The sequence below is a fragment of the Oncorhynchus mykiss genome, chromosome 1 (assembly GCF_057628025.1).
Source record: "Oncorhynchus mykiss isolate SJ-2025 chromosome 1, ASM5762802v1, whole genome shotgun sequence".
Lineage (NCBI taxonomy): Eukaryota > Metazoa > Chordata > Actinopteri > Salmoniformes > Salmonidae > Oncorhynchus > Oncorhynchus mykiss.
The window spans coordinates 80,042,096-80,057,863 of record NC_143022.1 but is presented as its reverse complement, the minus strand read 5'-3'; the positions used below and the strand labels follow the sequence as shown (position 1 = coordinate 80,057,863).

The 15,768-nt window shown below is 44.8% G+C and overlaps 1 protein-coding gene across 1 annotated transcript in view; it reads right to left on the bottom strand.

Moving 5' to 3' along the window:
• Window positions 1-6,357: 6,357 nt before the first annotated feature.
• Window positions 6,358-15,768, bottom strand: part of LOC110529681 (muscarinic acetylcholine receptor M3-like) — a 105,841-nt gene continuing 96,430 nt past the window's right edge. The window contains exon 3 of the mRNA XM_021612116.3: window positions 6,358-9,030. Coding sequence (XP_021467791.3) covers window positions 7,140-9,014 — 1,875 coding nt within the window. The 5' untranslated portion in view covers window positions 9,015-9,030 and the 3' untranslated portion in view covers window positions 6,358-7,139. The remainder of the gene's footprint in view (window positions 9,031-15,768) is intronic.

Genomic DNA, 15,768 nt, shown 5'->3' with positions numbered 1-15,768 from the left:
TCGGTCTCCACCTCAGTCTCAAGATCACCCACCTGTAGCACAGGGGACATGGACACAATGTTTGAGAAGGTGTAATCAATACTCAATGAAATTATATATACTACTACTTTTATACTTGGCATCATAACCATCATTATCACCAAGATATTATTTGGCATCTGTACCGGCCAGAGAAATGCTATATTCTTCGATATAATGTGCCACAATTGAACATAAAACTCTGAATTGGACAATCAGATTGTATAGTGTATCATCATACCTACATTCTCTAGAAGGGTGTCCTCTCAGATGTTTGCCTGGGGTTGTAGACTACCATACAAGCCACATTATGAGGATTCACATCAGTGATATGCTTCTTGGTCTTCTCCTCTGCGTTCCTGGCCTCCTGGATGATGTCGTCCACCTCGCCTTGCACTGTCACCAGGTCAGTCTGCAACTTCTTCTTGGTGTTCAGAAGTCTGGTGTACTGGAGGAATAATAATTTATGATGAGTTGAACCTCAAGATAATCTCAAGAGAACATAATGTACAAGTCACATGATGGGAGTGGCAGGGTAGCCTAGTGGTTAGAGCGTACAAATCTGTCGTTCTGCCCCTGAACAGGCAGTTAACCCCCTATTCCTAGGCCGTCATTGAAAATAAGATTTTTTTCTTAAATGACTTGCCTAGTTAAATAAAGGTAAAATAAAATGATGGGAACTGGAAATGGCTTTTCACTCGTGTTAGCTGGGAGTGCAGAGGTCCCACACGCTTGTTGGCGTCTACCAGCTTGTGCTCGCCCACTTTGAGGCCTCTCTCTGTCTGCTCCAGAACAACTCCTCAATCTCAGCCACCATCAGAGAGTTCCTGCGGTCAACCATGGCGGGCTGCTCCTTCATGTCTTCATCGGCATGCTGGGACAACGACATATAGGGACCACAGTGCATTCTAGAAAACTCACAGAACTCAAGGAAGACCCTCGAGCAACTGGCCAAACCATAATTTGTGGACTTACACTGTATGCTACTCGCAGAATAAACGATTTAAGTCAAGAAAGTCATTATTTGCTACTGATCAAGACAATTCCCTCACTATTTTTCAGTTTTTTTTAACCTGATGTCATGGCTTTTGTACCTTGAGCTGTCAATAGACATTCCTGTTTCTGGGCCTTGGTGGTCTTCCTGTTGGAGTGCCTCAGCTGGATATCTATCTTGTTCAGGTCTCCCTCCATCTTCTTCTTCACTCTCATGGCGTCGTTTCTGCTGTGAACCTCAGAGTCCAGAGTGCTCTGCATGGACTCTGCTAACCTCTGGCTCTTTCGCTTTATCTTCTCCATCTCCTCGTCCTTCTCCGCCAACTTCCTGTCCACCTCTTTACCTTCTCCATCTCCTCGTCCTTCTCCGCCAGCTTCCTGTCCACCTCTTTACCTTCTCCATCTCCTCGTCCTTCTCCGCCAGCTTCCTGTCCACCTCACTCTTTATCTTCTCCATCTCCTTGTCCTTCTGCGCCAGCTTCCTGTCCACCTCTCTTTTGATGTGGTTCAGCTCCAGCTGCAGGATATTAGACTCCTCATACTCTAGTTTACCCTAAATGGACAAAGCAAAGTAGTTGTTTAAATGCGTTTATACAGCATTTTCAACCTGTAACAGTTTAATGTGTTTATACTTATGGAACAGCAGTGGGCTCTACCTCAGCCTCTTCCAGAGCGGTCTGGATCTCACTTCTCTGTCTACACAGTTTTATTTGCTTTCTCACGGATGCTCTTGCCAGTCTCTCCGAATCTGTTCAGTCAAGTCAGCGATCTCCTCTGCACACACAAACACAACATTGGTTTATAATAAGGAGATTTTCAGGGGACATACATGGTTGATACACAGTTTTGTTGTAGTTTGCTCTTGTTGCAGATTCTTTTTTTTCTCCCTTTTCAGGGTCTCCAGCTGATCCTCCTCATAGGAGTTCTTCATCTTGAAGAGCTCAGTGTTGAGAGATCAAGAATCCTTCTGAGCTCCTTCCAGCTCAGCTTGGCACTCCTCAAAATTTTGCTTCCACTCTGCCAGGATCTTATCAAAGTTTCTCTACTTCTTGTCCAGGTTGGCGGACTAGGTGTTGGCCCTCTGCACATCAATCATGAGGTCCTCCACCTCTCCCTGCAGCCTCTGCTTGGTCTTCCCCAGAGAGGCCCACTTTGAGTTCACTGCCTCAACAGTTTCCTCAGCCTCCTGCAGACGATTATGGTTGCCATGAAGACCAATGAAGAATTTCAACATAACAAAATGCAATGCAAGGATGTTCAGAAGCAAAACACATTATGCATACTTATTAAACTACATCTAAGTGTTTGTTGAGTGTTAGGCCTATTGAAAGTGTTAGATTTTGACAACGTGGGAAGTGTTCCTGTCTGAAAGTGAATATGTTAGCTGCTTCTCCCACTAACGTGCTGATGCATATTGTTACTGGAGATACTATCGATGACAATCTACAGTGTATTAACTGGTATGCTCCTACTAATCTGCTAAGACATTAAGAGATACTTGTTCCCGAAAAAAATCCATCATCATAAGTACCTAGGTGTCTGGCTAGACTGCAAACTCTCCTTCCAGACTCATATCAAACATCTCCAATCGAAAATCAAATCAAGAGTCGGCTTTCTATTCCGCAACAAAGCCTCCTTCACTCACGCCACCAAGCTTACCCTAGTAAAACTGACTATCCTACCGATCCTCGACTTCGGCGATGTCATCTACAAAATGGCTTCCAACACTCTACTCAGCAAACTGGATGCAGTCTATCACAGTGCCATCCGTTTTGTCACTAAAGCACCTTATACCACCCACCACTGCGACTTGTATGCTCTAGTCGGCTGGCCCTCGCTACATATTCGTCGCCAGACCCACTGGCTCCAGGTCATCTACAAGTCCATGCTAGGTAAAGCTCCGCCTTATCTCAGCTCACTGGTCACGATGGCAACACCCATCCGTAGCACGCGCTCCAGCAGGTATATCTCACTGATCATCCCTAAAGCCAACACCTCATTTGGCCGCCTTTCGTTCCAGTACTCTGCTGCCTGTGACTGGAACGAATTGCAAAAATCGCTGAAGTTGGAGACTTTTATCTCCCTCACCAACTTCAAACATCAGCTATCTGAGCAGCTAACCGATCGCTGCAGCTGTACATAGTCTATTGGTAAATAGCCCACCCATTTTCACCTACCTCATCCCCATACTGTTTTTATTTATTTACTTTTCTGCTCTTTTGCACACCAATATCTCTACCTGTACATGACCATCTGATCATTTATCACTCCAGTGTTAATCTGCAAAATTGTAATTATTCGCCTACCTCATGCCTTTTGCACACATTGTATATAGACTCCCCCTTTGTTTTCTACTGTGTTATTGACTTGTTAATTGTTTACTCCATGTGTAACTCTGTGTTGTCTGCTCATACTGCTATGCTTTATCTTGGCCAGGTCGCAGTTGCAAATGAGAACTTGTTCTCAACTAGCCTACCTGGTTAAATAAAGGTGAAATAAAAATAAATAAAAAAATCATCTGTTTAAAGTGGTCCTTATACTGTAAATTGTACAGTAGGCCTACGGTGCTGCACTGCATTGGCGTCTTCTTCATTATTGTGTGATTGCAAATTTCACTTAGATACTGGAGGAATACAATGATTTCATAAACATTCAAATGAAAATGTTTTTGAGCTGTAAATATGATACACACCATATCTGACAATAAAAATATTTGTTGTTTATTCACTTATAACATGGGTACGATTAGCATACTTGAAATGTAACAAAAAACAATAAAAGTTATAGTTTGCTATTAATTTGATCTTACTTCAGGTACTGTAGTTCACATCCCAAAAAAACACCTCACTTTATCAGGAGTATAGTAACACTGTATCACATATTGAAAGTAGAAGAAATATCCGTTGGCAGTTCAGACACTGAATAATTTCTCTAATTTTTCATCTTTATCTGGCTTACATCCCCCACTGGGTAACACTTTATAATAATGTTCCTGTCTGAACATTATTATAAAGTGTTACCCCACACGGTAGCATTCTGCCATTCTTCTCAATATCACATAGTCATCACTCAACATGCCTGTGGTACATGTATGTTATTTGCTTTCACTATCCATTTACAAACCTAAGTGTAATACATACACTTAAACAGCAAAATCCATACACAAAAAGAAGCCGGGTTGTTAATATTTTCTTTTTAGAACGGTATTCATCCGGTTCAGGCCTGAAGCATGGTGCATCACATAGTATGACAATACATTTTAAAATGGAGCTATTCCATTGTTTTAGCACTGGGTATTATTAAAAACATGTAGACAAATCCCCTTAAATCACACTGTTTGCACGGTCAAATAACTTGATGGAAATCACTGGCTTTGTGACGTAAGATGAAAAGAGCACCACTTTTCAGCTCCATATGCCATATGTAGCAGGCCTAAGCTAGTCTGACCATCCATATGCCATATGTAGCAGGGCTAAGCTAGTCTAAACATCCATATGCCATATGTAGCAGGGCTAAGCTAGTCTAACCATCCATATGCCATTTGTAGCAGGGCTAAGCTAGTCTAACCATCCATATGCCATATGTAGCAGGGCTAAGCTAGTCTAACCATCCATATGCCATATGTAGCAGGGCTAAGCTAGTCTAACCATCCATATGTAGCAGGCCTAAGCTAGTCTAACCATCCATATGCCATATGTAGCAGGGCTAAGCTAGTCTAACCATCCATATGCCATATGTAGCAGAGCTAAGCTAGTCTAACCATCCATATGCCATATGTAGCAGGCATAAACTAGTCTAACCATCCATATGCCATATGTAGCAGGGCTAAGCTAGTCTAACCATCCAAATGCCATATGTAGCAGGCCTAAGCTAGTCTAACCATCCATATGCCATATGTAGCAGGGCTAAGCTAGTCTAACCATCCATCTGCCATATGTAGCAGGGCTAAGCTAGTCTAACCATCCATATGCCATATGTAGCAGGGCTAAGCTAGTCTAACCATCCATATGCCATATGTAGCAGGGCTAAACTAGTCTAACCATCCATATGCCATATGTAGCAGGCCGAAACTAGTCTAACCATCCATATGCCATATGTAGCAGGGCTAAGCTAGTCTAACCATCCAAATGCCATATGTAGCAGGCCTAAGCTAGTCTAACCATCCATATGCCATATGTAGCAGAGCTAAGCTAGTCTAACCATCCATATGCCATATGTAGCAGGCATAAACTAGTCTAACCATCCATATGCCATATGTAGCAGGGCTAAACTAGTCTAACCATCCAAATGCCATATGTAGCAGGCCTAAGCTAGTCTAACCATCCATATGCCATATGTAGCAGGGCTAAGCTAGTCTAACCATCCATATGCCATATGTAGCAGGGCTAAGCTAGTCTAACCATCCACCTTTTAAGTTTCTTACCTATTCTCAGCTATGGGAGAATCTCTGTTGGATTTCCTAGATTCCTCTCTTCTGTCCTCTCCTCACCTCCTTTAGAAAAAGCTCATAGAGAATTGAGGCGAGGAGGCAAGATGAGAATGTGGAAACATGACGCTGATATAAAATGAAATGAGACTCTCCTCTCTAATGCATCATCATGCAAATTATGTTTACAGAGGTGGAATCCCAAAATACCAGTGTAAAGTGTTAAACATGTAGCGAGTTGAACTAGACATTTTATAGATGAAAGGATAAGTAACATATCCTTTTTAAAATGTGTGCATGCTTTTCTCCTCTGAGAAAACAACTGCTGTTTAAAAGGGTGTGTGGCAGATTTCAGAACTCTTCCGTGTAAGGATGCAGCTGAGCATCCTCTGAATTGAAACTCTCCTACCACTTTTCGGTTTCCGTGTCACCGAGGAGAGGAGGGCGGAGGACTGGAGGACAGACTTTGATCCAAAACTGAATCTCCCAACTGTCTTATGGACCCACAACAGCATTTCCCTGATGGAAGTAAGCTGGAAGTTGCTAGAGTGTAGAATTATATTCATCCAGCAGATGCTGCTCTGGCACTGCTAAATCCTCTAGGAGCTAGAGACTTCATCTAGAGACCACAGACCAATCTTTTACTTAGGGAATTACATTTGGACAGCCAGTGAGAAGAAATGGAGAAACCTTTTCAAATATTATTTCAAATATAATCAAAACATTACAATTCATAATGACCAATCTCTTTAGCGTACAATTAATCATTAGGTATCAAGTTAGAAATATCATATTACCATTACTCAAAAACCTCGGATACATTAACAACAATTGAATAAATTGATGCACTTACTGTCTCCAGCATGTAAACCACAACTCACATTGAACACAATACCAGCTCACTGAGGTACTCAGAAATATTTTCAGACTGGCTCACAATCTATAGACGAAAATCTATAGACCAATTTATTACACAAAAATAACCATCAACTTTGAAACACCGGTTGTCACAAATAGGACACCGTTTTGTTTTAAATTCTCTCATTTTATAAGACACAAGAAAGCTATAACCAAGGTGAAGGCAATGTACAGAAGTCAGAGTAAAAAAGAACAAAAACATCTAGCTCAGCCAAAAGGGAGCTCAAAATCAATACGATGCAGTCTATTGACGCACAATGTTTTGGACTTGGCTTTCAATGCGATATAACAGATGTACAGTTTACTTAGAAAATCCCAACTGCTCTGTACGATACAGCTCTACCACTGAGAAGAAAATGGTAAGAAATGGAAAACCCCAAATCCATAACACATATTATATCATATTATCTCCCTAGGTATCAATTGCACTTTGAATTGTCCCCTCATTGCATTTTAAGCCCTTGTTCTATTGGTTTTCATTGTCAGTCCTTTCAGCTGCACTTCTCTGAAATGCTGACAACTGGAACAATCTAGAGGAAGCTTTCACCACAGGAGCTCTCTTGAAGAAACAGAGGAATATGTCACTGTGGAGGTCGTCAGAACATCAGACACCACAGCAACAATATGGCCGCCACCCTGGGAATCTCTGTGCAGTTAAAAACCACAGACAGAACCTTTAGGATGCCTCATCCATCCACTGTCCTGTTAGATCCCAGACTCATCATCATTAACATCATTATCATCATCATCATCATCACCAGATGCCCACTGGGTCTATATCCCGCTACGTTGAGTCTTTAGGAATTCTCCTGTGGAACACTACGGACTGCCGTTCCTGGAACTGCTGCTTCCTCCGCCGCTTGCGCTGGTCCCAGCGACAGAGCAGTATCATCTTGAAGGTGGTGCGGAAGGTCTTGTTGCACAGAGCGTAGCACATGGGGTTGACGGTGCTGTTGACGTAGCACAGCCAGTAGCCCAGCGCCCACAGAGCCTCGGGGATGCAGCCATTACAGAAGGTGTTGACTAGCACCATGATGTTGTAGGGTGTCCATGTGATGATGAAGGCAAACAGGATGGCGCTGAGGGTCTGTGCCGCCTTCTTCTCCTTAACCAGAGACATGCGCTTGCGCTTGGTGATCTGCGTCCTTGCCCTGGAGGCGAATCTTTTGGCTAGAGCTGCGTCTTTGAAGGAGATGGGCGCCGAGGGTGATTTGGTGGTGGTGGCAGAGGAGCCAGAGAGCGGCCCCACTCTGGTGGCCTGGAGGGCAGGCATGGACTGGACTTTGGATATCCGGGAGGGGAAGCGTTGGTGGTAGCTGCTGTTGTCTGTGTTGGCCCCATCAGGGGTAGTAGTAGTGGTGGTGGTAGAGAGGCCATCCCGGCTGTCCTCCTCCCCCCTTAGGGGGTCCTCTTCTGAGGCTAGGTCCAGGTCCTCGCAGGAGGTGAGGTGGGAGTTGACGGCTGCCTTCATCCCCGGCAGGTTGAGGACTATGGAGAAGATGGCGTGGTCCTGAGGCATCATCCCTCTACCGTTTCCCTCCTCGTCTTCAGATGAGCCTGAGTGGTCCACTGACAGCCTGGCATTGTTGTTGTTCCAGCTGTCGCTGCTGCTGTGGTCAGCGTCCCCTTCCCCAGGCCGGGTGCTGCCAGGCCTCCAGGAGCGCATCATGGGCCAGCAGTGGAAGCGTGCGGCCAGCGCCCGGCCAGGGCTCTTTCTCTGGGAGGACTGGGTCAGCTCGTAGCTGCTGCAGCTCCTGGCACTACCAGCCTGGTGGTGGACGAAGTGAGCCCTCTCCCCTCCCCTGCCTCGGCTCCCTGAGCCCTGCAGGCCAGCCAGCTCTTGCGAGCGGTTCTGTGTCTCCCTGTAGATACGCCAGTAGAGCACACTCATAATAGTGACAGGCAGGTAGAAGGCAGCCATGGCCGTGCAAAATGTAATGATGGGCTCTGAGAGGAACTGGATGTAGCACTTATCATGGGGCACTGTGCGCTCCCCCACAAAGTACTGCCAGAACAGGATGGCTGGGGCCCAAAGGACCAGGGACACGAACCAGGCCAGGCCAATCATCAGGACAGCCCGCCGTGTGGTCCGCTTGGCGCGGTAGGTGAGGGGCCGGGTGATGGAGAAGTAACGGTCAAAGCTGATGACCAGCAGGTTCATGACGGATGCGTTACTGGCCACATAGTCAATAGCCAGCCACAGGTCACAGGCCCAGTTGCCCAGGGCCCACTGGCCCATGATGATGTAGGTGGTGTAAAGGTTCATGGAGATGACCCCGATGATGAGGTCAGCCACGGCCAAGCTGAGCAGGAAGTAGTTGTTGACAGTCTTGAGCTGGCGGTTGACCTTGAAGGATACCACCACCAGGATGTTGCCAATGATGGTGACCAGGGACAGGAGGCCAGTGAGGAAGACAATGAGGACCACCTGCCACACTGTGTGACCCCCCAGAGGGTCGTAGGTCAGAGAGGTCACTGTCTCATTGAGCGAGCCTGTGAGGTTGAAGAGGCCACTGAGGAAGGAGTCCTTGTCATCCGGGCTGGTTAGCTCTGGCCAGGGGTCCCTGTGGAGAGTGTTGGTGTCTGGGTAGATGATGCCCATTCCTGGGGAGCTGATGGTCAGGTAGAGGCCAGGGTCTGTGCTGTTGGAACTCATCATGAAGTCCTGGCATATTCTGGGGAGAACACAGAGAGAGATAGATTACTACAATATAATGAGAACAGTACAATATACAGCAGGTGAGGCTAACATAACAGTTTTTCACATTTACTGTAGGTGGACTGGCTGTTAAAGAGATTACTCACTTTTCTAGACAAACGAGATTGTTTGTAAACAATTTCTAGTCATACGTTTTGTGTTTAACCTTTTTCCCCAGTTACGCTACACAAGCAATTTAGCTTTTGAAGATTAAAGTCACGTGAAGTTTTTTGTAGGAGTGTCCATTACAAAAACAGTCCTCTGATCTTGCAAATTGCCAGAACAGTAGCGCAGCACAACATGCCATCATGTGATAGATCCACAGCCTCAATCTGATTGCAAGGAGCATCTTTAAAAACACAATTACAGTAACGCTGTAAACAACACCAAGGCTTGGACACATCTCCTGTCAGACTGCTGGTGTGACTTAGCATACAGGTGGTAGCCTTTATTTCAATTCAGCTCCTGTGTCTCAGTAAAATACATCACAGTCCTTTCCGACCACCATTCATGGCCTGTCTGTTAATCTCACTGATAGGATAGAGAACAGAACATTACAGGCTCTCTCGCCCAAGGACAGCCACGGCCAGTGAGTGTTAGAAGAGGTACCTCCCATGCCCAGAATAACACAAATATGTGCACACAAATACACACACCAACGCGCACACATAATACAGATAAACACTACAGAATTATAGAGGGAAATATTGAAACTGAAATATTGAAACTCTATTTCAAGAGATAGATTCTAACTTGACCTTTACAGGGATAATGAAGAAAACTATTTGTTTTAAGTCAACTCAAATTTTATTTGTCACATGCACCGAACACAACAGGTGTAGACAAATGTAAGTAAATGTAAGTAAATGCGTACTTACAAGCCCTTAACAAACAATGCAGTTTAAAGAAAAATACCTAAAAAAAAAAAGAAATAAAGTAACAAATAATTAAAGAGCAGCAGTAAAATAACAATAGCAAGGCTGTTGGGGGTACCTGTACAGGGGGTACCTGTACAGAGTCAATGTGCTGGGGCACCATTTAGTCGAGGTAGTTGAGGTAATATATACATGTAGGTAGAGTTATTAAAGTGACTTTTGTATAGAAAATAACAGAGTAACAGCAGGGTAAAAGAGGGGGGGGGGGAGGGCAATGCAAGTAGTCTGGGTAGCCATTTGATTAGATGTTCAGTAGTCTTATGGATTGGGGGTAGAAGCTGTTAAGATGCCTCTTGGGCTTAGACTTGGAGCTCCGGTACCACTTGCCGTGCGGTAGCAGAGAGAACAGTCTATAACTAGGGTGGCTGGAGTCTTTGACAATTTTTAGGGTCTTCCTCTGACACCGCCTGGTATAGAGGTCCTGGATGGCAGGAAGTTTGGCCCCAGTGATGTACTGGGCCGTATGCACTACCCTCTGTAGTGTCTTGCGGTCGGATGCCGAGCAGTTGCCATACCAGGCAGTGATGCAACCAGTCAGGATGCTCTCGATGGTGCAGCTATAGAATCTTTTGAGGATCTGAGGACAAAATCTTGAAACAAATCTTTTCACTCTCCTGAGGGGGAATAGGTTTAGTCATGACCTCTTCACGACTGTCTTGGTGTGCTTGAACCATGTTAGTTTGTTGGTGATGTGGACACCAAGGAACTTGAGGCTCTCAACCTGCTCCACTACAGCCTCGTCGATGAGAATGGAGGCATGATCGGTCCTCCTTTCCTGTAGTCCACAATCATATCCTTAGTCTTGATCACGTTGAGGGAGAGGTTGTTGTCCTGGCACCACACGGCCAGGTCTCTGACCTTCTCCTTATAGGCTGTCTCGTCGTTGTTGGTTATCAGGCCTACCACTGTTGTGTCATCGGCAAACTTAATGATGGTGTTGGAGTCGTGCCTGGCTGTGCAGTCATGAGTGAACAGGGACATAGGTGTTGCTTTTGTCCAGGTGTGAAAGGGCAGTATGGAATGCAATAGAGATTGCATCATCTGTGGATCTGTTGGGGCGGTATGCAAATTGGAGTAGGTCTAAGGTTTCTGGGATAATGGTGTTGATGTGGGCCATGACAAGCCTTTCAAAGCACTTCATGTCTACAGACGTGAGTGCTACGGGTCAGTAGTAATTTAGCAAGTTAACTTAGTGTTCTTGGGCACAGGGTCTATGGTGGTCTGCTTGAAACATGTTGGTATTAGACTCAGACAGGGAGATGTTGAAAATGTCAGTGAAGACACTTGCCAGTTAGTCAGCGCATGCTCAGAGTACACGTCCTGGTAATCCATCTGGCCCTGTGGCCTTGTGAATGTTGACCTGTTTAAAGGTCTTACTCACATTGGCTGCAGAAAGCATGATCACACAGTCTTCTGGAACAGCTGGTGCTCTCATGCATGTTTCAGTGCTACTTGCCTCGAAGCGAGCATAGAAGTAAATTAGCTCGTCTTGTAGGCTCGTGTCACTGGGCAGCTCTCGGTTGTGCTTCCCTTTGTAGTCTGTAATAGTTTGCAAGCCCTGCCACATCTGACGAGCTGGTGTAGTACGATTCGATCTTAGTCCTGTATTGAAGCTTTGCCTGTTTGATGGTTCGTCGGAGGGCATAGCGGGATTTCTTCTAAGCTTCCGGGTTAGAGTCCCGCTTCTTGAAAGCGGCAGCTCTACCCTTTAGGTCCGTGAGCATGTTGCCTGTAATCCATGGCTTCTGGCTGGTGTATGTACGTACAGTCACTGTGGGGACGACGTCATCGATGCACTTATTGATGAAGCCAGTGACTAATGTGGTATACTCCTCAATGCCATTAGAAGAATCCCGGAACATATTCCAGTCTGTGCTAGCAAAACAGTCCTGCAGTTTAGCATCTGCTTCATCTGACCACTTTTTTATTGAGTCACTGGTGCTTCCTTCTTTAATTTTAGCTTGTAAGCAAGAATCAGGAGAATAGACTTATAGACAGATTTGCCAAATGGAGGGCGAGGGAGAGCTCTCTGTGTGTGGAGTGAAGGTGGTCGAGTTTTTTCCCCTTTTTTCCCATTTAACATGCTGATAGAGATGATGTAAAACGGATTTAAGTTTCCCTGCATTAAAGTTCCCGGCCACTAGTAGCGCCGCCTCTGGATGAGCGTTTTCCTGTTTGCTTATGGCCGTATACAGCTAATTAGTGTAGTCTTAGTGCCAGCATTGGTCTGTGGGGGTATTTACGCAAAAATACAGATGAAAACTCTCTAGGTAGATAGTGTGGTTATAGCTTATCATGAGATACTCTACCTCAGGCGAGCAAAACCTTGAGACTTCCTTAGATATCGTGCACCAGCTGTTGTTTACAAATATACATAGACCGCCACCCCTTGTCTTACCAGAGGCCGCTGTTCTATCCTGCCGATGCAGTGTGTAACCCGCCAGCTGTATGTTATTCATGTCGTCGTTCAGCCACAACTCTGTAAAATATTTGTTTTTAATGTCCCGTTGGTAGGATATACATGCTTTTAGCTCGTCCAATTTATTTTCCAGCGATTGTACGTTGGCCAGTAGTTTGGATGGTAAGGGCAGATTAACCACTCGTCGACGGATCCTCACAAGGCACCTCGATCTCTTTCCACAATATCTTTTCCGTCTCTTTCTTCTGCGAACGATAGAGATGAGGGCATGTTCGGGCGTCCGACTCATTAAAGAGAAATTCTTCGTCCAGTTCAAGGTGAGAAATCACTGTTCTGATTTCCAGAAGCTCTTTTCGGTCATTAGAGACGGTAGCAGCAACATTATATACAAAATATGTTACAAAAAATGCAAAAAAACAAACAAAATAGCATGGTAGGTTAAGAGCCCATGAAACGGCAGCCATTCTCTCCGGCGCCATCTTACTATATTTAGAGTCAAAGGGAGCCTCCAGCCTCCAAACTAAAGTTGACTACAACAAACGTTTTGCCTGCTGTCATTTTTGGAAAGAAAGTGAGCTGAGACAAGGGGGATGGAGGGGAGAGAGGAGAAGAGCAGAGAAGAGGCTAACAACGCCACAGAACACAACGCCAAGGACTGAATCCGAGTGAGAATGAAGTTATAAGCTAGCTAGAGCACTCTGCACTCCATCACATTATGTGCTCACACTCACACAACAATGTCTACATCTGGATCTCTTGGGCAAACCAAGTACGGGCTTGAAGAGGGGAAAACGGATGGAGGGAGCATTCCCACTCCCAGTTCTTTGGCTCTGAATCTCCTCGTCTCGCTGTCTGAAAGCTCAGAGAGCGGTTTGTTTTCCCCAGGATGTTTGCTAATTAGTTATTGGATTCTGCTGCTGTGATGGCCCACTGGATATGAAACCATTGAGGAGAGTTCTTCCTTTGGCAGGCAGACAACCTGATGAATGCAATTTCATTAAGAAATGGTCCAATTATATTTTCTGGGAGAGTGATGGAAATAGTTCACATGTTTAAATATAAACTATTTTCATGCCATACTAAAATGGTACCCATTACAATTATACATTTCAGTTTGAGTTTGTTGAATTCTGTATATAACCTTATCTGACGTTTCTGTTGAAGGCTTTGTTGGCCTCAGCTGCTACCCTGGGCCAGACTAGGTGTGGGACACCAGAGTTGACCTGGCACCAGTGGGCACACCTGCCACCCTCAGCCACATCCCCCTAGAGCACTTCTTTTGATGCCTCACACCTGTGCCCTGACAGTACCCCCACTGCCCCACAATGCACTGCTGCTTTACCCCATGTGCCCCAAGCTGCACTCAGCCATCTGTGGCAAGGGATAGAAGAGTAACATGTTCAGAAACACACACACACACACACACACACACACACACACAAATGTAGGCACCTACTGGGCTCACACTGGTTGAATCAACATTGTTTCTATGTCATTTCAAAAAAATTACATTGAACCAACGTAGAATAGATGTTTGTGCCCAGTGGGCCTACATTGAAACAGATTTTAAAAGAAACCATACCTACCCCCCACTCTTACACCCACACACTCACGTCACACACACACTCTCTCATTCACACACACACCAAGTTCCTCCTCTTTATGATAAAAAACAAAGATAGCCTTCACAACGCACAGAATTCTTTATGAACTAAATTCCACTGAATATAAAGGTGTCACTAATGAGGGCTAAACATCTTTAAATTGGCAAAATACCTGAAAGAGAAAATGCGTCTCTGTAAGTATTACTGATTGAACATAAGGAAATGTGCTTTCATTGTCAACTTCTCATTAAAGAGAGAGAGAAAGAGAGAGAGGATTATGACTCCCTGGGGCTACTGTACCAGGCCCACAGGATGTGGTTATTCTAAGTCCAGAGGGAATAAGCCAAAATGCCAGAATACCAGGTTACTCCTACTTTAACCTGACACGTGACAACCACCACACCAAAGAATTACCCCATGGGGTCAGAGATACAGGACCTCACATTCCTAAATTTGAATAAAGTGCGATTCAACACAGGGACACACAATAACAGTGATGAGAAGCACTTGTCTTTCTGTCACACAACAAATCTTTACTCAACAAAATGGCTGGGGAGAGGAGAATACAGTATTTTCCACTGAAATGTACATCATCGAGCATTTGGCAGACAAGCACTAGAGGCAAACGATTACCTTGTTTTCTGTCATGGTCAGTTAGAATTCTGCTATATCTCAGCTGTGGTGAAGTGCTCAAGCAGGATGTGTTACGGTGCGTGAATGAGGACCCAAAAGCGAATTAACGTAAACAGAGCTTCTTTAATAACAAAACAAAACGTAGGCTCAGATGGACCGGCAGGTTCCGACAGGACAGGACAAGGTTGCAGCAAACATGACGATAGTCTGGTTCAGGCATGAACAACACAAACAAGAATCCGACCAAGACAGGAGCAGGAACAGAGAGAGATATAGAGGACTAATCAGAGGGAAAAAGGGAACAGGTGGGAAAAGGGGTGACGAGGTAGTTAGGAGGAGACAAGGAACAGCTGGGGGAAAGAGGGGGAGAAAAGGTAACCTAATAACGACCAGCAGAGGGAGACAGGGTGAAGGGAAAGGACAGAAACAAGACACAACATGACAATACATGACAGGATGGATATTTTTACTCCTTAAAGACTCATTAAAGGGGCAATATGCAGTTCTGCACACCCCACCACTGTTTTTGGTGAATAGCTGAGGGATGGGACTGGAGAAATGTAACCACTGTCAAATTCATAGACAAAGCTATGGATACAAGATCTGACCATCCATGAGATCAAAATGATAGTTTTACAATTTTTTGACGCTATACAGTGTGGAGTAAAACAAGCTTATGTTTTGGGGTTCTGTTGGAGAACAACAGTTGAACTAAGCTCATGAGGCATTTGTAAATTATATTTAAGCAATAAGGCCCGAGGAGGTGTGGTATATGGCCAATATACTATGGCCAAGGGCTGTGCTTAGGCACGATGTAAATCTGAGTGCCTGGACACAGCCCTTAGCCATGGTATATTGGCCATATACCAGAAACCCCAGAGGTGCCTTATTGCTATAATAAACTGGTTAGCAATGTAATTAGAGCAGTTCAAATAAATGTTTTGTCATATTCGTGGTATACGGTCTGATATACCATGGCTGTCAACCAATCAGCATTCAGGGCTCAAACCACAAAGTTTATAATCTTCAATAATCAATGAGTATTATTTAAAAGTCCAAAATTGATGTACCAATTGGAGATTGCCCCTTTAAATACTTAGGCTTAGCTTCGAGCTGCTTTATAA